The sequence below is a fragment of the Tiliqua scincoides genome, chromosome 13 (genome assembly GCF_035046505.1).
Source record: "Tiliqua scincoides isolate rTilSci1 chromosome 13, rTilSci1.hap2, whole genome shotgun sequence".
NCBI lineage: Eukaryota > Metazoa > Chordata > Lepidosauria > Squamata > Scincidae > Tiliqua > Tiliqua scincoides.
The window spans coordinates 15,609,547-15,634,318 of NC_089833.1; the positions used below are offsets into that span (position 1 = coordinate 15,609,547).

Consider the following 24,772-nt stretch of genomic DNA (forward strand, 5'->3'; position numbering starts at 1 on the left):
ACTTGCTCCCGTTGTGGAAGGGATTGTCACTCCCGGATTGGCCTTTTCAGCCACACTAGACGCTGTGCCAGAACCACCTTTCAGAGCGCGATACCAGAGTCTCTCGAGACTGAAGGTTGCCAATACATGTCTCAAAGCAGAAAAGCCCCAAACCAACAAGACATTTTTTTTTTCTTTCAGCCACAAACAGGGAATATTTATATAGAGGCTGCTGGAATTTTGCAGCACGGCTGTTGAAATTACAGTATGAATATCCACAGCCCTGGGCTGTGTTATTCTGCATTTAAAAAACACAGTAATTCAGGAACTCCGTAGCAGTCAACGCTGAACTCTGTGACTTGCGCATAAATGATGTACATTAAGTTGACTGGCATTTTTCTTGTTTATGCGTTTACATTTTAAGAAGCAAAAACAAAACATGAAAGTATAATACATAATGTGAAAAAAAAGAAAAGCCCAGTATGGGTCAATTCGGTTTGGGGCTGCATGGAAAAACCAAAGCTTTGTTCTGGCACTGCATGTTCAACGGTTGTATTGTGGCTATTTTTAACCGTTTGGCGGATTAATCGTCTCCGTCAAAGCCACTTTGAAGACCACTATTGACCAAACAGCAGCACAGGTATGCAACAGACTTCGCATAACTGATTCTGCCTCTTATGGGGAGGCGCAAGGAGCTAGTCAGGGGAGGGCACCAATATCACTCCCCACCTTGCCAGCTTCTGAGATTTTACCAGGAACCAGCCCCCCAATCCACTTTCAAGTCTGTCTTTGCAGCCTTAAGGGTTAGAACTTTGGTTTTCTTTTATTCACGCTCAACATCAAGCACTAGGCCAGCCAGGGGTTCCCAAAGTGTGCATTGCAACACCTAAGGGAGTTGCAGCCCACCCACAGAGTGCAACGAATGTCCCTCGTGACCACTCACACCTGTTCCCCTGGGACGCCACCGTCTTGGATCTCAAGAAATCTTGGGAGATTTGGGTGCCACCGTCTTGGATCTGGTGAGATTTGGCGAGATTCAAGATGGTAGCGCCCAGTTGAACCAGGATAAAGAGGCCACGGGGAGTCGCGATCCAGGTAAGTTTGAGAACCATGCGCTATGCTCTTGTGTGGAATGCGCAAAACGAAAAGCAGCTCTGGGTGCATTTGCCAGAACAAACGCAAGTTGCGTTCCATTTTGCTTACATGTCAGGTGAGTGGACCGTCTTCACGTGCCCAGCATAGAGTAGCTTGTCGTCCATCGGGATGAGGACTCGCAGACCATCCTTCAGCTCGTCTTTGTCGATGATACAAGAACGGGGAGCTGTTGGATATTGGAAGAGCAAGAAGAGCGAGAGGGTTAGCAGGGTTTTCAAAAGGCAGCACCGTATAGGGTGATTTAAATGGTTCATTCACACATTCTGTATCACAAATGGTTCATTCACACATCTTCTGTATCCTATGCAGAAGCTGGTTGGATGGCAAGTCGCTTTTTATCCAGGACTAATGGCTCCCACTCCAAGAACTTTTTTATTACAGGCATTAATATTAAAGGGCAAACCAAAATTCCTTTGGAAACTTTTTTTGGTGCTGCTTATCCCACCTCCCCTTTTCACTGACATTGGGGGGGGGGCATTATTTGCAAGAAAAAAGTTTACTTCATTTAAAACTGCCCCTGGTTTCACATTATCTTGCAGCCAAAATCTGATTGGCCACAGAGGACTGTGACCTCATTCCGTTCAGGATGTAATCCCAGATTGGGTGGGAACTCTCCATGTAATTCAGGGAAAGGGAAAGAGAAAGCAGCAGAACAGTCAAGGCAGGGGGCCCGTCGCTCACCTGGAGTGGGCGGCCTTTCCAAGAGCACGCTCAGTGACACGTTTTCGTCCTCCGAGAAGCTGCTATCCTGATTGGGCTCAAAATCCTCTTCGGCAGCCATGCTTTCCATCAGCTTGCTGACCGCTCCTCCTTTCCCTCGGTTCTGGGTGGGCACAAGATGAATGGGTGTTTGCAATAGCACACAGAGCAGAAAGTGACACCAGTAAGAAGCCAAGCTGGGCACCAGGGCCATGATGTCAGCGAGTGTGCCCAGCAGGTTCCAACCCCCCCCCAAGTCACAGCCTGTTCCTAACATCAAACACACTGTACTTAGACAGCCTCATATGCCCAGGGACCAAAGTCGCATTCCAACCGGTTTCATGCTGTGGTGCCAGCCCTCACCTCTTTCTTCACCTCTTTGGCTTTCACCTTGGCTTTGCTCTTCTTGCTGGAGCCCAGAGAGGTCACTAAACTGGCTCGGATGTCAGGCGGGGAGCCGGTGATGCCCGGAGGAGAGAGGGAAGAAGAGGAGGAGGAAGAGCAGAACGGTCCTTCTTTGTTTTTCTTCTTCTGTGGAAAGAGGCAGAAAAATATATGGATCTGTTCAGCATAAGCGTGGCTCACACATACATGTTCCTTTGGCACAGGCAGTCCAAGGAGAGTCAGGTAGACGGTGAAACTCACAAGTGAAACTCCGAATAGGAGCCAGGATTCAGACTTGCCTGAAAGTCACAACCTCTGCCATACATCTCAGAGAGCCCCTGTACATCAGTGGTTTTCAACTGGTGCCCCCCACAGCACATTGGTGTGCTGCGAAAGATCTGCCGGTGTGCCGTGGGAGCTTGGAGCACAGCAATTAAAAATAGCTGAAAAACCGATCCAGGTTCTGTGGCTCTGATTCTAGGGCAACTACCTGTAGTAACAGATGGTCTGTCCCTCTTCCTTCACCGGCAGAGCCTCTTGTGAAGGTAGACTGGCGGAGGAAGAGGAATGGACAATTACTGCAATTGCTCTAGGAACGGAGCCACAGAAACCAGACAAGTGTCCTGGGAACTGAAAGTGACATTGCAAAAGAGGCAAAGACCAGAGAGGTAAGTGTGCCTTGAAAAACGCTGATCGAAGTGGAGAACTAGTACAGCAGGAAGTCTCAAGTGCATTTTTTTTTAAACTCACGCATGACATTTATACGGAAGAGTCTCCCCCAAACATCAGTGACACACCTGTGGGCCATTCATAGCACACCAATGAGTTGCAGCGCACTGGTTGAAAATCGCTTATCTAACCTGATGAAAGATCTGGCCAGATTCCAATGCTTGCCCTGGGACACCTTGTCAATTTCTTAGTTGCTTCTAAATAACAGCATTACCCTACCCTGGATAGGAGATTCTTTTTCCTATGGACCAGCCTGGCAATCATTTAAAAAAAAAAATTTAATTGCAGCCTTAATTGGGCAGCTTTTTGCACACTTACAGTCATCACTTGATGCTTTGCATGCAAGAAAGACAGGCTGATAGAACTTCCACATTACACCAGACACAATTAATTCAGCCAAGAACCATCCGGTAATGAGAAATCGAGTGAGAGGCAAGCATGTGTGAACCAGCTCTTCAAAATCAATATACAGCCACTGTGAGCCTACTCCCAAGTAATCTCAAGCTACAGGCTGCATTCAGCCTTGCTGTAATCGTTCCTACCCATTCTTTGTCCTACCCCGTCAATTGTGGGAAGCCTCACCTCCCCATCGCTCCTTGGCAGAGGAATTGGGCCTCGTACCTTGCTAAGGTCTTTCCTCTCCTTCACTTTGCTCCCCTCTTTCTTGGGACTCAGCGGTGTTCCCTTCACACAGCGTCCAGACTTGGAAACGGGGGTTGTGCCAGTTGGTGTGGTGGGGGAAGGGATAGCCGACGACATGGTGGCATCGTGGAGGAAGATTCGCTCACTCCGCCGTCGGTTCCAGAGGTCATCGTCGCTCGCCTCCAAGCCAAACTCAAAGCTCAGGTCCTTGGGCGGCTTGAGCTTTTTCAGCTTCCGGTTCTTCTCGGAGGCCATCTTGGACTTGTCCGAGCTCCCAGCTGAGGTGGTGTCCGTCACACTTGCCGCCTGTACAGTCAAGGCACCTTGTTCTAACAGCCCCTTCTTCCCACGAAGCAAACCCGATGGAGATTTCTTCCGGATCTTCACCTCGCTCTCTGAATCGGTGTATTCAAACTCTGTTCCTAAGTGTGAAAAAAGAGCAAGAAAAAATAAATTTTAAAAAGGGACATCCTGATGGAATTTGCCAGAACATTTTTTTCTATGTTAGCCCTCAACTGCACATCTGTGCTGTGCATTCAGGCTACAAAACCGACCCCACCACTTCTAAACTCACTTTCAAGTCAGTTCAAATCAACTCGCCGCGCTGGCCATGCACCCAGTCGTAACCACCAAGTACATTGGGCCCTCCTTATCCATGGATGCTGAGCCAACAGATTTCAGTGTCCGTAGATACCAAGCCCAGCTGGAAGGCCTCACAGACAGGCAGGCAGGTTTGTGCACTAATGAAGACCCCGTCCGTCCACAGAGCAATTCCGTCTGGTGCATTGGAACGTAGTGCAACCATTTTGTGAATCCATTTGGTGACATAGTTCCATCGCCTTCCCCAGTTTATTCCTGCTTCCTGTGTTGTCTTCACTCTGTCAGTTAGACTGTGAAGTCCTTGGGGCAGAGACTTGTATGCACAGAGACAGTACTAAGAATAGCCACACAGAGGAAATAAAGAGTTGGCCAGAGATGCCTTGTGCAGCAACCTACAAAAGAATATCAGAAGAGCCCTGCTGGACCAGGCCAAAGGCCCATCTGGTCCAACTTTCTGTATCTCACAGTGGCCCACCAGATGCTTCAGGGATAACACAAGAAACCTACATCCTGCTGCCACTCCCTCGCACCTGGCATTCTGATGTAGCCTACTTCTAAAACGTTGAGGTTGCACATATGATGGACTTTGCCTCCATAAATCTGTCCAATCCCTCTTTGAAAGGCATCCAGGCCAGGTGCCATCTCCACATCCTGTGGCAAGGAGTTCCACAGATTAATTACACGCTGGGTAAAGAAATATTTTCTCTTATCTATTCCAACTCTCCTGCCACTCAATTTTAATGAATGTCCCCTGGTTCTGGTGTTGTGTGAAAGGGAAAAAGAACATCCCTCTATCCGTCACTTGCACGATTTGATGTGTTTCAAAACAAGAGTTGAATCGGTCACAAGACCATTGCAGCTCACTTGAGGAAAGAAAGCATAGATTCAATTTGCTGGAATCCAGAGCTAGAGGAATATCAGGTAAGAGTTAAGCGCTTGCATCACCCCAAGCTCTGGCCTGGGTTGTCTTATGGGCATTAAAAAATAAAAAAAACATAATGAAAAGGTAATTTTAAAGACTGTTTGGGTTGACAGTTGGCAGGAAAAGCAGTCAATCCATATTCAAACAAGACTAAAAATACCACTTGCCTGGAGCAAGTCTCAAGAGATGCATTTTAAGTTCACGGACTGGAATTCAAAAGCCCCAGGAGAGCACAGAACAAACCTCAGCCTCCAAGACCTCAATCTCTGCCCTCCTGCAGGCTGGGTTGAAAGAGAGCCTGACCTGGATTCTGAATGTGTCTGAGCACAAGACAAAGAGTCCTACCTGCTGGCTTGCAGCTTTGGACGAACACCCCCCGGTTTCTGTCCCTCGCCAACCAAACTGTGGGGGAAACCTGCCTTGCTTCTCCAGCCCTGAGATTCAGAAAGTCGCTCCAAGTATCCTTCAGCAGCCCAAACGGACACCCGATGCCCCCATTTCCACAACAGAGGGAGGGTCAAGGGAAGCCTCGCTGCTGAATGGATTCCGCGCAGATGCCCCAGATCAGGAAATGAATCTGTGGAAATCCCCTCCGCACCCATGGATGGGCCACAGAATCCTTCTGCTTGCAGAGCAAGCAGGTACCTGAGATTGTGCTTCCAAAAAGCCCCAACAGCACGTTTTTGCCAAGTTTCCATGCGGTCCTTGTCAATGCAATCCACGGGGACGCTCTGACCCTGGTCGCCGACATCACTGAAAAATCTGGGAGCAAACTCTAACCCCAAATTAAGTCACTTCCAGGCACAGTTCTTAGGGCCAAGAATCCACGGCACCCTCTGTGAACCTTCTGTAGCCTGTATACACCTTGCAGATTAACATACAAATATGTTTGTTTGTTTGGTGTTGACTGGTTATGGGGCGGGGCAAGAAGGGGCAAAGAGAGGAAATTTCACGCACTGGTCACTGGGAATCCCTTCTTAGCCCCTCGCTTCTGAGATTTCAACAAGAATCACCCACAAAACTTTCCATTCTCTCTTTTGTAGCTAGAAACTTGAGCTAGAAACTTTTGAGCTAGAAACTTGATTGCATAGAACAGGGGCGTCCAAAATTTTTGGCAGGAGGGCCACATCGTCTCTCTGACTCAGTGTGGGGGGCCGGGGGTAAAAAAAGAATTAATTTACATTTAAAATTTGAATAAATTTACTTTAAGTTTACATAAATGAATATGTTAAAGATGAACTTATATGAATGAATGAAGGTCTTGCAATAGCTCAAGGCCTATAAAAGGCCTTGCACAAAGCAAGGCTGGCCTTCCCTTTGCTGCCGCTGCTGCATCACAGACATGAAACAGCAAGCAGTGGAGGGAGCCCTCATCCCACGCGAGAGGTCAAACAGTCACCGTCACGCTGAGATCTGCTGTGTTGGGCCAGAGCGGGCTCCAACAAATCTCCAGAGGGCCAGAGGCCCATTGGAGACTGGGGGCTCCCTGAGGGCCGCATTGAGAGGCCTCAAGGGCTACAAGTGGCCCCAGGGCCAGGGTTTGGGCAACCCTGGCATAGAAAACAAAACACTGAGACACTCAGGGTGCTGAGTTCTGCAACCTGACCTAAATTCTGCACTTCCCCCCTATCGATTGTGCAGAATACTTATAATCCTGATTTTTACCTTCCGAGTTTCTGCCCAGGGACCTTGGCGCAACACAGAATTTGTTGCCCTGAGGTCCAAAGATTTCAGTGCATGCCTGAACTATATTGCAGCCACGTCCCCATGAATACTGCAGCCTTCAGAACATGGCTTGGTTATCTTCACGACCACATAATGCTCCCAGAGACAATGAATGGTTCATGGGATGACATGCATACAAGCCAAGCTTTCTGGGGCTGAAACTGAAATTTGATCACCCATTTAGAACACAAATTCCTGCTGGATCAGATCAACCGTCCAGAGGCATCACTAAGGTTTGCCTCATCGGGTACCACCTCATTGGCTCTTGGGACAACCAGTCTCATTGGTCAGTTTTGAGTGAAGAATATCCACTTTTTGTTACATAAGGCAGCTTTCTGGTTATGCGGCTGTAACTTCTGATAGATGTTTCAACATAGATGTTTCAATGCAGTGTATTCCATTGCATTCTGCATTAAATTATCCTTTGAATAACAGATAACGTGATGGCATTACTCCAAAATACCAAGATTTCATCATTTTGGCCACCAGTTGTGACACACACACACCCAGAAGGTGCCACCTGGTGTGGCCTGCACTCCCCTAGAGACACCACTGCAAACAGGTACCCTAATTCAGCACCCTGTATCAGACAGCAGGGCCACATGCTTCTGGGAACCTCACGAGCATGGCAAGAAGGCCATGGTCCTGCCCCACTGCTGTTCCTTGGAATTTGAGAGGGCAACTGCTCCTGAACATGGAGGTTCCAAACCACCATGTCTCTTTTATTCGTTTATCCAGTCCCCTTTTGAAGCCAGTGGTCCCCCACTGAATCAAGTGGAAAGCAATTGCCCCCCCCCCAACACCCCTAGATTTTATCTGCTCCCAGCACTGGCAAAGGCCTGACATGGCAGAGAGGCTAAAAATAAGCTAGACTCCCATGGAAGCCATCATTTCCATGTAGAAACCCACTATAAATTCCATTATCATTTCATACATATTAATAAAGGGGTTTATAAATGGAGCCTTTTACTGCCTGGCTGAGAACTATGTTGCCCTGGGGGTACTTCTGCAGCCACGGCTCACGAGGGAATTAAAAAGTGAGATTTCAATTATTCATATGGGGGAGGGGGAGGTAGGAAAGACAACCAAGACAGATGGGGGGGCATTGTAAGAGCTTGATGGAGATGCACTCTCCTGTCTTCAGCTCCCTCGCCCAGAATTCGCCACCTCCCTTTGGCAGGGTGTTCAGAGAGAAACCTTTTGACTCTCTCCCCATGTCTGTTGAATATCTTCCCACCTAGCTCAGCTGACGGCCTGCTCCTTCCCCTGCTTTGCCACATTCCCTGCAGCCAAACCAAGAGAGGAGGAAGCCCATTTTTTAAAAAAATTTTCCACATTTCCATGCTGCCCTTCCTCCAAGCAGCTCTGGGTGGTGTACATGGTTCCTCCCCTCCTTGTGTGCTCACAGCAACCCTGTGAGGTAGGTGCAGTGGAGAGGGAGAGAGCGAGAGAGAGAGAGAGAGAGAGAGAGAGAGAGAGAGAGAGAGAACTGGCCCAAGGTTACGCAGGAAGCTTTGTGGCTGAGTGGGCATTTGAATTTGGATCTTGCAGGTCTAAGTCCAACTCCCAAACCACCACACCATACCAGCTCTCCATGGTTGGCAACCTTCAGTCTTGAAAGACGATGGTATAAGCCTACAGCACCCGGTATTCCCAGGCGGTCTCCCATCCAAGTACTAACCAGGCCTGACTCTGCTTAGCTTCTGAGATCATGGTATAAGCCTACAGCACCCGGTATTCCCAGGCGGTCTCCCATCCAAGTACTAACCAGGCCTGACTCTGCTTAGCTTCTGAGATCATGGTATAAGCCTACAGCACCCGGTATTCCCAGGCGGTCTCCCATCCAAGTACTAACCAGGCCTGACTCTGCTTAGCTTCTGAGATCATGGTATAAGCCTACAGCACCCAATATTCCCAGGCGGTCTCCCATCCAAGTACTAACCAGGCCTGACTCTGCTTAGCTTCTGAGATCATGGTATAAGCCTACAGCACCCGGTATTCCCAGGCGGTCTCCCATCCAAGTACTAACCAGGCCTGACTCTGCTTAGCTTCCAAGATCGGACATGTGCAGGGTAACAGTTGCTGACCATACCCATCAAGCTTACCCATCAAACTTTGCCGCTCTTCTTTTTTCTTAGCTTTCTGCTTGGCCTCCAGCTGGACGATGGACAGAGAGGGCGGGATGACGGGACTTGGCATCGCACTGGCAGCGAACCTCGCAAGCAGTCCCAAGCCGCTCTCATCCAGCGCAGGGGAGGAAAGCCTGTCGTGGCCCCCCAGTCCATAGTCATCTGCTTCTTCTTCATCTTCCTCCTCCTCGGTAGACTCTGGCATGGAGAAAACAGTGAGCCCGTTACAAAGCTGAACGACATCTTCCCTAAAGTCCTAGATTCCCCAGCCTCTGACACCGAACTAGGGGACAGACCAGCCTTTGTCACCGAGTGTCACTTGGTGCTACTTGAGAAGCATCTGCAGGGTCCCTGGTTTTCCAGCAAGACCTCACTGCAGCAGGGGTTGGCCAGGCCCTTGTGTGGACACGCCTCCCCCAACTCACACCCTACCTGTAGAGTCAACCTGTTCCCATCAATACAAACCCACATACCCTCCCAAAATATCTCCCAGGTGAAAAAATAAGGATGCATTGCAACACCCCCTAACCTCAAGCTGATGATGACCATTCACTGAGTCCCGCCCAAGTTTTCGACCTTTTATGACACACTAATGAAAATATGCACCTCTCTCTGGATCGTGGCCCAGGATTCAAATTCCTATTTCATCCTGAAGCCAACAAGACTACCAAAGAAAGACTATCTTTTTGCTTGGTTAGGTGACCACAGATCCTTCCTGTAGGCTGAGATTTTGGAGCATTGAAATATTTGCAGAAGCCATCGTGCAAATATATAGACAAAAATGCATAGAACCTTATCATAAAAAAGTACTTTGGGTGCTGTAGGAAGTGGTAGGCTTTCAAATATTTAAGGTATCAGTTGCCTCCATGATCTGAGACTCAGGGAAGAAGTCCGCCCGTTTCTTTCATTTATTAAAATATTTATACCCTGCTTTGTCCTAAAATTAAAACCTTCAAGGCAGCTTTCTGAAAGTCTCCTATCACTGAAATAACTATACCTTACCTTATTGTCCCCCCTTTTGCTCAGAGTACCTCCCCAGAAGGTCACCTTGATGACCTCTTTCAAATCACCCCTTTAAAAAAACCCACCTTTTCCCATCAAAATTTTTGCACAAGCCCTTGTCCCCGTAACCTACTTTAAACTAAGGACAAGTTGCTGACAATAACTGCAGATTGGTAACTTCTGCTTCTATTCTAACACACACAATTACTAATCATGAAATCCTTGTAAGCTCCATGTGTAAGTAGTAAGTAAAAACTCTGCCTTTGCAGTGCGATCCCTGAACCATGTGGACTAGTCACCCATTTTGCTGAAAGCTGGAGTTTCTCAAGTTTCCAACAAGAGCTTTTGGCACACAACCAAGTCTGACGGGCCACATGAAATTGGGTGCAATACATGCAGCCCCTGTTGATATTTAGACACATCTGCTTGTTGTATAGTCAAGTCAGTACCAAAACTTTCAGCCACTGCTGCATTTTTTTTGTTTGCTTTCCCCTAGAGCAGTACAAGTAGGGAAACCATAGCTTGGTTAAAACAACAGACAGACATTTGTTAAGTTACCACAGATAAAATGCAACAAGATGGCTGGGAAGAGCACGGCCAAGAGATGAGGAGCAAAAACGCACATTTAAGATTCCATAGGTATTGTTCAATATATATAGACATTTATATATATTATATCAAACACAGCATCAGATCACCGTATCGCCAAGCAGACCGACAGCAATTCAAAGCTGGTTAAGTGTAGGCAGACTGTTGGGTCCTTTTGATCTGTGTTAGATTGGCCTGTCCAAATTCCAGCAGTTTGGGGGGGGGGGATTACTTCCAAAGATTACATACAGTTGCAAAAATTCCATTTCTTTTCATTTGTATGTCATGCTGCTGACTCCAGAAACAGGTTTATTTTTTCCTTCCAAAAACAGTCCTTTGGATCAACTCTAGAGAACCCTGGGCAATGAGCAATTTGCAAATCGGCGCTCTCCAGCTCTTGTGAAGGCATCAATGCACCTATACATTTGAATCTTACCTTTTAAACAAAAAGGAAGTATAGGTTTGTAAGAGGGCAGAACCACACGCTATAAGAGAGGTCCATAGATGCACTCTGAAGCTTGTGACGGACGGAGTGAATTGCTGTTATTTGGGGGAACGAGATTTCATTTTCAAGGGAAAAGGGTAAGGAAGTTTGTTACTGTGTTTCCCCATCCGTTCTGAAGTCAGCCAAGGTTTGAGGCATTCTCCGACCCTTCTCCACATGTGGGAGAGAGACATGGCTGTGCCAACCAAAGATTTTGGCAGGCTAGCAAAGCCAGGTCACTGAAAATGTGTGGACCTTCGCCTGTTAGAAACACAAGGCTCTGTGCATCCCCTCCTTTGTGGTGGCCTAGGTTCTGATGTCATGATGGTGCACATTTCCCCACACCATTGGTAAAATGCTCAGAGATCACGCCATGGAGGGAGGTTACTACAAGCTACTAGGCCAGCATAACTGTGTCTTGAGACAGGCCCGAAGGGCTGGCAGTCACAGGACCAGCACTGGGCCCTCATGGAGGCCCCCCAGTGAGGGTTCAGAGGCTGGCCTGGGTGAGAGGACCTTCTGATGGGCTCACAGGCCCATCTGCTGCTGCAGCCTTGTGTTTTCCACAGCAAGAAGCTCCGTCTCAAGTGCAAGTCAACGGAGATGCTCGGCTAACAACTGCAACACTGGGAAAAGCTCACACTCTTGTCAAAGCCAAGAGGGGCCAGAATTCCTGCCGAGGAAACTGGGCACAATCGCTGGGAAATGATTCATAAGTCCCAGGCGTTTCCAACACTGTTCCATTGTGACAGGACACCACACCCTCCATCCAAGTCTCCAATTGGAACCCAGGCAGGCTAGCTTAAAGGGGACAGGCACTCTTCCCCCATGAAAGAGACAGACCCATCGCTTCCCGGATTCCAGGGTCAAACCCGGATTCAAACAAAAGCTCTAGCCACCCCCACTGCAATTACGGGAGCACAAGAGGTTCACTTCAGTGTAAGTTGCAGAGAGAAGTTCTCAATACAAGGAGTTCTCCTGTAACAAGCAGAGGCCTCATCTACACTCGTGGAAGAACGAGGTGGTGAAAATCCAGGATGCTAGAACAGACTGTAGCATCCTGCAGGAGGTTAATCTGAAAAAAGAAAAAGAAAAAGATTCCCCACAAGTGGAATCCTGCAGAGAATGGGCTGATCCCCGCAAGCAGAAAACAGAATGGGCTGGACAGCCACATCTTCACTCAGAACTACAGCCCCCTTCTACCACCTCTGGATTCCACCCCCTCTTTGTGCCCCATGTGCAGACGAGGTCTTGCAAATCTGCTTATAGCAAGGCAAGTTCATCTACCGTCACTTTTTTTAGGACTCTGCCCTCCTCCTCATTCAAAGGAAGAAGAGAATTTTCACTTAACATTTGTGCTAGAGAAGGATCCACAAGGCCTTTTTGGAAAGAAAATGAGCCCCACAGAGGGAGAGGTTGGGTGTCCCCCTCTCAACGGGCTTTCCTGAAACTGACATTTCACTGGAGAGGACAAGTATACCCTAGAGGCAGTTGCAAGGACTGCAACACCTGTTCTGGAGTCTTCAGCAAAATACTGGCGATTATGAGCAATTAAAGAAATCCAGCTGTTTTAATTAAGAACCCAAAACCCCAAAATAGATATTTTATTTTCAATCCACAAAATTTCAGCATCGTTACTAAACTTAAGACTGCAAAAACCGCTGCAGTAGAAGGAGGGTATGAAAAAGAGGGGGTGGGGGAAGTGTTTTTGCCTACCTACATAGTCAAGATTGAGGTTCATGGTTAAGGAGCCATCTCTTAGCAGTGTCTGCCCTACTCCCAGCCAAAATTACTTTGCTTCTTTAGTGGCGGGTGAGAACAAATGCAATATAGACAGTCAAAGCATTATGGGTAGGGTTCAAGGGTAGGAAGGGTTGGCCAAGCAGCTGCAGCAAGAAACCAAGCACACTGGGAAAGTGGAGGTTATTAATGGTTTTAGTAATCAGGGAAAGCCAGCAGAAAAACTATTAGCCAAATATCCCTCAGGAAAAGAAAAAAACCAGATTAAATATATATAGGCAGTTGCAAAAAGTGTCAATGTTCCTCCCTTCCACCCGCCAAGATTCTGCCTTCTCCAAAACATTTTCACCACTGAATGACACACCTTTATAATGCTCTTTTTCCACCCCTCCAAAACCCCTATCTTGTGAAAAAGGTGGGCAGTCTTAAAAATGTTCTTGGGGTCCATTCACTGTTTGGTTGTCAAGGGGGAAAAAAAAAACACCAGGAAATCTTAATGGGGGGGGGGATAACTTTAACCTTTACGTTTAAAAACATTTTCCAAAAATACAACTTTAGGACCATGGAGACACGGTGGATTGAATATAAGAATGGATACCTCATTGAGTGAAGGTTACATTAAGGCTGCTTTAAGCATAGAATCCCCCTTGAGTTCTGTGTTTCCTCTGAATTCTGTTCTTTAAAAGGTTCCTCTTTGTTCTTCCTCACTCATGCTTTAAAAAAAATTCTTTGGTGAGGATTATTTCCGAACCATTAAAAAAAAAAATCTTGCTTTTGCTTCATATTTTGATTACCTAAAGTGAGCCAAACTTGGTCAAGGGGGAAAAAAGGAGGCAGGAGAATGAGATCAAGAGTCCCTAAGCAGCCTTCTTTAATCGCAAAGAGGAATTTTTACAGCAGCAAAAATTCAAATTATCAGATAAACCCGGGGCTGATAATGACTGTGGATTATAGTTTTCCATCCCTCTTGCTTAACAGACAGTCAAGACAAGCTGCTGTTCTCGTGGGATCTGGAGTTTCCAAGTCTAGGGGCTCAGTCAAATGACCTTTCCCTATTATTACTATTTAATGAGTGCTCTCTAAAATAAGAAGAAAACCCTTGTGGTCTACAGGCTTAGTCCCAAGTATTCATCCTTCCACCTCTCTCTCCTCAGTCTTTTTCCCCCTCCTTCACCACAGGAGAACAAGAAACAGACAAGAAAAGGCATCACATCAAGATCAATCCCCACTACTCTTGTATCATATTTATTTAGCGATTTCTTTGCCCTTGAATAATTCTTAAAAGGTCTGAAATATTCATAACCCTCTTGGTTGCTTTTTTTAAAAAAGGCAAACTTCATAAAAAAAAAATCTTGGCTTTTTTGAATGGTTTGACCCCCCCCTCCCCCAGGTGGAAGTCAACAAAGAAAAGGGGGCTTTTAAAAATGGAATTAAGCCATTTTTTTTAAATGGAAAAAACTACCAGGTTTAATTATTTTTCATTTCTTTTCCAAAGTAAGGTTGGGTACCCCTTATCCAGAATTCTAAAATAACGGAATATTCTAAAATATGGCCTCTTAAAAAACTTTTTTTGCCTAAAAGAAATGAAATCACAAACTGTTTCATGCACAAATTATCTTTTAAAAATATTGTATAAAATCACCTGCAGGCTATGTGCATATAAGGGGTATATGAAACCTAAATGAATTTTGTGTTTAGACTTGGGCTCCATTCGCCAAGATCTCTCATTAGGTGTATGTAAGTAATCCAAAATACAGAAAAATCCAATATCCAAATCACTTCTGGTTCAAGCATTTTGGATAAAGCATGCACAACCTGTATGGCTGGGGAGGGCAGCAAAAAAAAAAAATGCATCCCCCTCTGTAGAATTATCGAAACACAATATAGCAAGATTTAGAGTAAAGGAGCAATCAATGTATACATTTGCTTCTCTTCCTAGAAAATTAAAAAAAAAAACCTTCAAGAATGGCAAACCAGGGATATTTGAATAATAGAGATTACATTGCAAATATGTTAATTCTTTTTTTTCCTCTAATTCTTTTGGAAGCAATGAGGGACAGCGAGATGGAGTGAAGCAGCAAGCTAATTGCCCTAGTGAGAAGACACAGCAAGAGAGACAAGGCAGACTGGTTTAGTTAAAAACAAACTGGAAACTTTTAATAAAAAGCTCGGTACCACATTGCAGTACAAACATCAAAGGGGGGGGAACTCCCACACAACAGAAGTCGTCTTAATTTACAAACATCCTTCCAAGCCGCTACACATGCCAAAATGAAAATTAGAAAAAAATAAAATAAAGCAGGCCACATACAACAACAGCAATGGCAACAAGAGATGAAGGGCTAAAAAAAGTTTAGGAGGGCAAAGGAGGGGGGAAGCCAGGTGACAGCTATGTCTCCAGTTGATATAAAAGCTCTTAGAAAAGCAAGTAGATCATAAAATAACAATAGAGAGTGTGACACAAGCAGGTTCTTTTTATATAAAAAGGTGTACTAAAAAAAAAAAAAAAAGGCAGGCCATACAGCCAGGAAGATCATCGCCCCAGATGGCCAACCACAAATACCACCCACGTTGGCCAACCATGTTCCCAATCCCCAGCCCACTTTCCCAGGCTCTCTCACTCACTCAGACATGGATGCTTTTTGTTTTGTTTTATAATCTAGTAACCTTGATCAAACGAGTCCTCCGATGAATCACTGAACGAAGACCCGACTTCAGCCTCTCGAGGCAGCAAACAAAACGGCTGCTTCCTGCCGGCGGCCAATTTTGATTTGAGAGTTCTTGCAGTAGGGATGCCCTTCTTGACTGGTTTGAGGCCTCCAGTGATCCTGCTGCGCTTGGGGGCCACGACACCGTAGAGGCCGGGGGGTCTCATTCTGGAGCTGGAAGGGGGCTGAGAAGACCACTCGTCCTTCAGGGATTCATCATCGCCCTCAGAGTCTGTATCTGCAGTCAGAGTAGGTGGGCTGCTTAGCAAGGCAATTTTATCCATCTCACAACATACTGAAAAATACCAGTGCCTTATATTGGTGGAATTAAAAAAAGGCTTGCTAGAGGAGAAAGCAATAGAAATAGAATATTGCTACAGAAAGCAATAGTCACCATTACACCCATATTGCAGATGGGAAGGGCAAGACTCAGAGGAAGCGGATAGCCTACGGCCACCTAGCGAATCATGGAGAAGTGCGATTCGAACCAGGAAAGTTCATAGCTCAGCCTCTCAACCACTGCAATAAAATCAACTATCAAGCCTGCACATTTCAACAACCATGAGCCTAACTCCGCTTTTGTGTCTTTCTGACTATGAAAATGGATTCCTTCGCCGTCTCCCTGTCAAAAAACAGCACAGCTAAATAGAGAACCTACACTCTTCCTCACCTCTGTTTGGGTGAATGTTGTGCAGAAGGAAGATCAGGAGAATCTTACCATGTAAAATGGGGGTGAAATGTATGATGCAATAACCAGTGGTGTCACTAGGATTGGTGTCACCCACTGCAGTAATTCATGGTGTCACTGCCATTGACTGTGTCCCACCCCTGAAGTTCTGGGTATGACATAAGAACATAAGAACATAAGAACAGCCCCACTGGATCAGGCCATAGGCCCATCTAGTCCAGCTTCCTAGATCTCACAGCGGCCCACCAAATGCCCCAGGGAGCACACCAAATAACAAGAGACCTCATCCTGGTGCCCTCCCTTGCATCTGGCATTCTGACATAACCCATTTCTTAAATCAGGAGGTTGCGCATACACATCATGCGTACCTCGTAATGGATTTTTCCTCCAGAAACTTGTCCAATCCCCTTTTAAAGGCGTCCAGGCCAGACGCCATCACCACATCCTGTGGCAAGGAGTTCCACAGACCAACCACACGCTGAGTAAAGAAATATTTTCTTTCATCTGTCCTAACTCTCCCAACACTCAATTTTAGTGGATGTCCCCTGGTTCTGGTATTATGTGAGAGTGTAAAAAGCATCTCCCTATCCACTCTGTCCATCCCCTGCATAATTTTGTATGTCTCAATCATGTCCCCCCTCAGGCATCTCTTTTCTAGGCTGAAGAGGCCCAAACGCCGTAGCCTTTCCTCATAAGGAAGGTGCCCCAGCCCCGTAATCATCTTAGTCGCTCTCTTTTGCACCTTTTCCATTTCCACTATGTCTTTTTTGAGATCTGACCAATCTGCCCAGCCAGCCATCTCCCATTCTCCTGTCAGGTAGACCCGGCCTCACGGAGAGCAAAAGACAAGAGGCCAGGCCAACTGGAAGGATGGATAGACCTAGGCTCTGCCTTGTGAAGCCAGGTCGATCTGTGCTCCAGGGACAGGTAGACCTGGTCTTGTGGAGGAAAAGTCAGACAGGCTGGCCTTTTTTCTCCTCCCATTTGGAACAAAAACTCAATTACCACCACCATGAGGCTTAAGAGACTGAGGGCCCAATCCTATCCAACTTTCCAGCACCAGTGCAACCACAATGCAGCCCCAAGGTAAGGGAACAAGTGTTCCTATACCTTGAGGTGGCCTCGGTGACTGCCTCCCTACCACAGGATGCAGTGCATGCCCCGTTGGCACAGCAGCACTGGCACTGGAAAATCGGATAGGATTGGGCCGTAAACCTTTACTTTTCAACAACGCCAAATCAGAAGCAGTCAGAAGGAAAGATCTGAAGAAGAAGAAAACACCATGTGACTTACTGTAGGAATAGCTGCTCGCGTCGGATATTGTGGGTGAACTGGAAACCTTCAGATGACGCTTGACTTTGAGCCCCACCTCCATCTTCTTCATTTTGGCTGCCATTTTGTTTTTACCTTCCTTGGAGGCTTTCAGGGAGAAGCTCAGGGATTTGGCCAAGCTCTTCTTCTTGTCCTTGCCGAGCAAGGTGTGGTGGGGCGACAAGTAACGCGTGCCGCCGCAGCCAGCCGTTTTGTGCTTCCCCACGGAGCTGTCTGCAAACTTAAAAGGGAATTTCAACTTGTGCCTGCTGAGGGACAGGGCTTTGTCAAGCTTGCTCACAAGTTGCTCCTGATCCGAGGCCAGCTTCTTCTTCTTAATCTTTAACTGCAGGAGGAGGACACGCAAGGGGCACAGGTGAATTCACTGCAGGCACCTGTGCTTCCCCCCCATCTAACGGTTGACTACACTCACTGCCATGATCTCCAACAGCTCTGACTTGAGGAGACTGCCTGCAGCTTGCCCATCTATCAAATAACAGTGCTTCCCAAACTGTGGGTTGCAACCCAATGTGCGGTGGGTCGTGACACAATGCTCAAATCAGCCCCCAAAAGCCTTACTTGGAGTCCCCCAGAGGCTGCTTCCATGTTGCACCCTCCCGCAACCCACTCTCTTTGCGGGCCTTAGAAAGCCTCCCAGACACAACTGGAAACTACTTCCAGTTTACTTTCATCCAAGATGACCAGATGTCATAACCACAAAAGGACAAGGCAGCCCAAAATGTAGAATATCCAAGAAAAATGTAGGACATGACAAAATAAAAGCTAAAAACACTGGTATACTGATTTCATGTGACACTATATTGTTATTAAATTTACAACCATATTGCATATAATTTATTAATTTTAAGAGGGCTCTGCACTGCCTGTGGGGCAGCTCACAAGGATAAGGAGGACATTTAAGTTCTTTTCCAGGACACAAGGATAAAAAAAGAGGACATCCTGGAAAAAGAGGACATCTGGTCACCCTGCAGCTAAGCCACCTTTCAAAGGCCTCTGATCGCCAGTTTTTAATCTCCTCTTTGAGGGACGCCTGATCAGCTTTCAAGCATCCCCCAGTGTTTTCCAAAACACAGTTTTAAAAATGCTGGTTTTGCTGGATGAAACCAGAAGACTATGAAAAAGGGGGGGGGGGGAAACAAAACACAACTTTCTCCTTTGTGCTGAACAGAGTATTTAATGACTGGAGTCCCCTCATGTTGAGCAACTTAATCTTAACACTCTGGCATTCAAAGCAATGAGAGGCTGTGGGAGAGGCAGGTGTTCACCATAATTTTTGTGCCTTTAATTGATTTGCAATACCCCCTATTATGTATTTAATGACAGCTATGCCGTTCTGACTCCATTGTGATATTTTTGGTGGAAGAAACAGGGGAGGTAAAAGAATAGCAGTTCATAAGATATAAGCCATCATTCACAGCCTTAGCCTCCGAGGCTGAGTACTCCCTGGAATCTTATCAGAAGCAAAATTAAAAGAGATGGTTTAAGGGTGGGAGGTGTTTTTCCTCTGATGAAACATGACAAGAAAAGCGCACAGTGTTTTGTGAACACTTGCAAAGATTTCTTGCAGCACTCTGGAAACCTTTAGCCCACTCCTGGCCCACACAGACCATTTTACACATCTTGTGATGCGCATGGTTCATTCTACAGCACCCGCTATTCCCAGGCGGTCTCCCATCCAAGTACTAGCCCAGGAACTCTGTTTGGCTCCTAAGTTTACACAGGAGTAGACCCAAAAGCCAATACACTGAGGTGACAAAAAAAAAATTGACATTTGACACATGTGGCCTGCATTCAAATTTCTGCTCATCTCAGATGTTCCCTTGGCTGGGCAATCAGACGAGACCCTCTCTCATTCTAACTTACCTCCTATCACATACATGAGAGAAGATTCAAGAATAAGGAAGCTTTGGTTCATAGAAGCTTAATGGCAGGATATGGTTGCCACATGGCGATATTCCCCTGCCATTCTGCCCCAATGAAGCTTCCTTTGGACTGCAGGTCTAGGCGATCAAAGGTTTAACTAGGTTCTGAAGCTCACTCAAACTACCTAATCTTTCTATATTCCAAGACTTAATATAAATTTGTTGCATCCGCAAGAAAGTTTCACTATGGACAAATCAGAGGGACAACACAATCTGATGAGCCTTGCCTTTCACAAGCGATTCCTTAAACTCAAAACTAAACCTGTAGTGGAAAAGGTGTTCATGCCACCACCCCTAACTCCCTGCCCTCTCTGCCCCAGGCACAATGTCACATGGGCCCCAAAGCACAAACCTCGCTAGAAAAGTTGACCAACATGTCTTGCTCATCCCAGCTTCGATGCCTGATCTTCATCTTCTCATTTTTGCACTCCACATCCTCGTCCTCGTCTAGAAGGAGGCCCCGGTGCCTCTTCCTGGTTCCTTCGCCCGTCTCTGAGTCTTCGGAGAGCAGCAAGCACCTGCCCAGCCTAAAAACCAGATACAAGGAATCAGTGGTTGGGGCCGCAGCTTCTCGCAGGACCACAGAAGTAAAGAGAAGCTAAAGCGAAGAGTCTTCCCGCCACAAGCCAAGCCTTTGAGGGACAGCAGCTACAAGGAAGAAAGCCTTGGTCAGGAGTGGCCACCTCTCTCCAACATAAAAGTACGACGTCCTTGATGGTGGCAGTGCCAAGCTAAGCCAGAGAGAAGAGGCTGCAGGGGCATTATGAGGCAGGTAAGTTTGAAAACCACTGGGTTATGGGAAGGAAGAACACTTTTCCCCTGAGTTGGTTGGCAACCTTCAGTCTCGAAAGACTATGGTATAAGCCTACAGCACCCGGTATTCCCAGGCGGTCTCCCATCCAAGTACTAACCAGGCCTGACTCTGCTTAGCTTCCGAGATCATGGTATAAGCCTACAGCACCCGGTATTCCCAGGCGGTCTCCCATCCAAGTACTAACCAGGCCTGACTCTGCTTAGCTTCCGAGATCATGGTATAAGCCTACAGCACCCAGTATTCCCAGGCGGTCTCCCATCCAAGTACTAACCAGGCCTGACCCTGCTTAGCTTCCGAGATCATGGTACAAGCCTACAGCACCCGCTATTCCCAGGCGGTCTCCCATCCAAGTACTAACCAGGCCTGACCCTGCTTAGCTTCCGAGATCATGGTACAAGCCTACAGCACCCACTATTCCCAGGCGGTCTCCCATCCAAGTACTAACCAGGCCTGACCCTGCTTAGCTTCCGAGATCATGGTATAAGCCTACAGCACCCGCTATTCCCAGGCGGTCTCCCATCCAAGTACTAACCAGGCCTGACCCTGCTTAGCTTCTGAGATCTGCCTCTTTGCATTTCGCCAAAAGTCAGAAACCTGTTATACTCCTGCTTTCTGGGAAGATATGACTTCCACCACCACTGCAGCCTTCACAATGGGAGTGCAACCCCTAGAGACCAAGAGGGTGCACTATGCCAGGGTGACCCAATGGCAGACATCAGGGACATGCCTGCTTTTGCAGTTTATATATAATAATTTAAGAAGCCAAAGCGTTTGGGGGGGGGGAACCAAAAAGTAGCCTAGTTGTCTATTCTGGTGGTTGCGTATTGCATAGCTGACCTTATTATGGCTAGAAGGTTCCCCCAATGCTTAAAAGCAAAATTGGTTGCCCTAAACCTTACAATCATCGTTGCATGCTCTCATCAAGCCAGAGTGGGCCTGTGGGGCTGGCTGTACCAGAATTAAGTCCTGGAGCATGTGTTCTCCATCTGAAGGGCCTTGAGATCCAACGCTGGAGCTCATGCAAGGGATGGAACTTCAAGTGCACCAAGCAGAAGGTAAGGGCAAAAGGCCAGGCTCTTGGTTTTCATTCCAGGCCAAGCCAATCAAGAGCCTGCATCCTTACAGTCACAAGGGCTTGTTGTTATCTAGCCCTGTTTACTTCTACTAGGACTGAGTGGATATATAGCACCAGAATCCAAGGTTCCAGCCTCAGTCCGTCAGGATTCTGGCTCAAGCCCTAAAATCCCTGACAGGCAGACTCTCAGGAGACAGCGTAAACCAGTGCAACCCCTGGCATCTGCTTGTCCACAAAAAATTGGATTTTAAAAGATTGCTGTTGAATATGGCAGTAAATCTCAGCTGCAGGGCGTAAGTACAGAACATTCCCTATCCTGGACACTCCGTCCTCTAAATTCAAAGTTTTAGAAGGGGAGATTGTAAGGAGGGCGGTCATGCCACATAGACAGAATCTAGATGATGGACTTCGGTGTTCATTTTTAGAATGCACAGAATTCCAAACCTCCTGGACTCACACACACACACACACACACACACACACACACACACTCTATCACGTAATTCCAGAAATCAATAACTTTATCAAGTTATGACAGTAGATAAACAAAAGCAGAGGATTACAAAGGGGAGGGTGAAGAGTTGATAAAGACATGCCGGACAGACAAGCAAGAGAGAGAGAGAGAGAGAGAGAGAGAGAGACAGACAGACAGACAGACAGACAGACAGACATATTGCAGAGGCTGGCACCAAATTGCTCTTTAAGGCCCCAGCAACATGGTCAAGGGTAAGTGCTGGCAATCCCTGGATCGAGCACTGAAGTCTGCAAGAATGACCAGGTTAACAAAATCCAGCCAGACAGCAATTCTTTAAGCTCCTGCATTGGCGAAAAAGCACACCAAAAGCAAAAAAATTATAATAAATCATTTTTTAAAACCCTGGAAAAATAAGCCAAAATTTGGCAGAGAGGAAGCAAAATTGCCATTTCAACAACTATGTAGTGAAGGCAGAGGCACAAGAGGAAGCACTGCAGAGAGGACACAGGAAGGCCCGAATATCTCCTGCACACACTTGAGGGTGCATTGGGGAATTTTCTGTAAGAAGCCAAAGCCCCTGACCAGGATCAGGGCCCCATACAGAAGCACTTTATTTGCTCCTCACCTGTCATACTAGTATTCCGCTTCACGTAGTTAATCTGATGCCCCCCACGCGTGACAGCACCCGTCCCGCTACATCAATACAAGCCACCGTGCTACAAACCACACCACCACGCGCGACAACCCTTCTGTTCAATATGCATGCAACTGCCAGCTCAAAGCCACGCGGAAAGAGAGCTACTGTGTGCGGTGCGTATCCCCCCGCCAGGGCGCAGACCGGAGGCTGGACATTTGACCGGTTCAAAAGGACTTGGTCATCCAATCAGCCAAGTGTGAAGTCAAATATTGTCAAAAAATGGTTGGCAAGGATCTCGAAAGCATCCATTTTAATAGGACAACAAAAATACACCCCCAAGAGGTTCAAGTGGCAATTGCAGACTCTAGCCACTTGCAACCCTTGCTCGGCTACCCCCCACGCCTCACCGGTTGTCCCCCCAAGCCCCCAGAGCAAGGAGACTCAAGCAGCCAGAGACTTATCCCCTCTGCCCCTCTTACAAAGAGGCTGTTTTTTTCCAGAACATTTTGCAAGAGGCGTGAGCAGCAGTCACTTTGGGGGGGGTGCGGTGCAATTGCACAGCCAGTTAGATTTTTGCCCCCAGGCAGCCTGCAGTCAAGTGCAATTGCTACCCCTGCACCCTGTCTAGCTATGTAGTCCAAGCCCCTGCACAGTTCTTCACTTTGGTCCATAGGCTAGAACAGGGGTGTCCAAACTTTTTGGCAAGAGGGCCACATCATCTCTCTGACACTGTGTCGGGGGCCGAATTAATTTACATTTCAAATTTGAATAAATTTACATAAATGAATATATTAGAGATGGAACTTGTATAAATGAATGAAGGTCTTGCAATAGCTCAAGGCCTATAAAAGTCCTTGCACAAAGCAAGGCTAGCCTTTCCTTCACTGCCACTGCTGCATCACAGACATGAAACAGGAAGTAGTGGAGGGAGCCCTCATCCCACAGGTCATGCAAGAGCTCAAACAGTCATCTTCACACTGAGAGCAGTTATGTCAGGCCAGCATGGGCTCCAGCAAGTCTCCGGAGGGCCAGGGTCATTGGAGACTGGGGGCTCCCCGCGGGCCGGATTGTGAGTCCCCAAGGGCTGCAAGTGGCCCCCGGGCCGGGATTTGGGCACCCCTGGGCTAGAACACCAGGGTTATGTCTACAGTTATGAAGTTGTGTTTTTTTTAATGATTTAACACAGGAAAACAACAGCAAATAAAAAATAAAACCAAAATGGACGTTTAAGCAGTTGTGCTAAGTCCACAGCTTAGTAATCGTGCTAAATAGACTTAGTGGCATTCTCGACTTTGTGGAATATTTGACAATATCTGACTGCAGTCAAATAACGGGCAAACAGATTGGTCCAGCTGACCATTTTTGACCAGTCAATTGACTGGTGTGCCAACCCTAGCAGTGACTCTGCTGCACCCAGCTTGCCCACAGTCCGGCCTTACTTTCCACTCCTGCCGTCACTCTTCCCTCTCTCCTTAGGGGGCGACAGAGCGCTCGATCCATGCTTCCTCTTCCTGGGCCTTCCTGGGCCTCGTCTCGCCAAGCTTCTACTTTTCTCGTCATGCTTTTCCCTTTAAAAAAACCACATGCTTGACCGTTAACAAAAAAAAAAAACCACCCCAACTAAAATGTAAAAAAAAATAAAAAATGAAGAAATGAAAACCCGGGAGGGGGGGATTACAAGGGAGAAGCCAAAAACTACTCCGGAGTCTCGATCACCAAGCCTCTAAGCTGCCCTACACAAATCTGAAGTCCTACAGAAAGGCCACTAAATCCACACACAGCCTACGTAAACCACGCCGTCACTGATTCACTCTCAAAGCTTTGCAAAACTTGCGCCAGCACGGTGATGCACTGGGGGGGCTGCGGATGAGACCACAAAGGTACAAGCCTAGAGACGGGGATGGCGTCCAACCAGCCAGCTACAACAAGGTATCAGAATCAGGAAGATCCAATTGCCACTTACTCGGAGTCTCTCCGCCGCTGGAGCTTCACCAGTTCCCTCTGCTTCTCCTTATATCTCCTCTGCAGCTCAGCCAACCTCATCCGGTAGTCCAACTCCATTGTGCCCATATTTTCAATGGCGGACTTGATGGAGAACATCTGATAATGAGGAAGTGAGGCGGTCATCAAGGATTTAGGACAGGAGGGCAAGGGAAAAAAACAGTTTCAGAAGACACTCAGCAGCAGTTGAAATTATTGAACCAAACAAAGGAGGACTTAGCTTCCTGGTACAGTGGCATCACTAAAGTTGGTGTCACCCAGGGTGGTAACTCGTGGTGACACCCCATGGACCTCCTCACAAATGTAGTAATAAATAATGCAACAACAACTAACAAATAATAT

General features: G+C 47.0%; 1 protein-coding gene across 3 annotated transcripts in view; it reads right to left on the reverse strand.

The window, feature by feature from the left end:
- TNRC18 (trinucleotide repeat containing 18) overlaps nucleotides 1–24,772 on the reverse strand; it is a 97,098-nt gene that overhangs the window by 11,781 nt on the left and 60,545 nt on the right. For 2 of the 3 annotated variants that reach the window (XM_066640482.1, XM_066640481.1), the window contains exons 12-21: nucleotides 24,393–24,529; nucleotides 23,869–23,997; nucleotides 19,781–19,955; nucleotides 17,468–17,831; nucleotides 15,446–15,724; nucleotides 8,941–9,162; nucleotides 3,568–4,010; nucleotides 2,197–2,364; nucleotides 1,816–1,957; nucleotides 1,183–1,300 (exon numbers count right to left, since the gene is read on the reverse strand). In XM_066640482.1, coding sequence (XP_066496579.1) covers nucleotides 1,183–1,300; nucleotides 1,816–1,957; nucleotides 2,197–2,364; nucleotides 3,568–4,010; nucleotides 8,941–9,162; nucleotides 15,446–15,724; nucleotides 17,468–17,831; nucleotides 19,781–19,955; nucleotides 23,869–23,997; nucleotides 24,393–24,529 — 2,177 coding nt within the window. The remainder of the gene's footprint in view (nucleotides 1–1,182; nucleotides 1,301–1,815; nucleotides 1,958–2,196; nucleotides 2,365–3,567; nucleotides 4,011–8,940; nucleotides 9,163–15,445; nucleotides 15,725–17,467; nucleotides 17,832–19,780; nucleotides 19,956–23,868; nucleotides 23,998–24,392; nucleotides 24,530–24,772) is intronic. The other variant, XM_066640483.1, reaches the window with a different exon arrangement.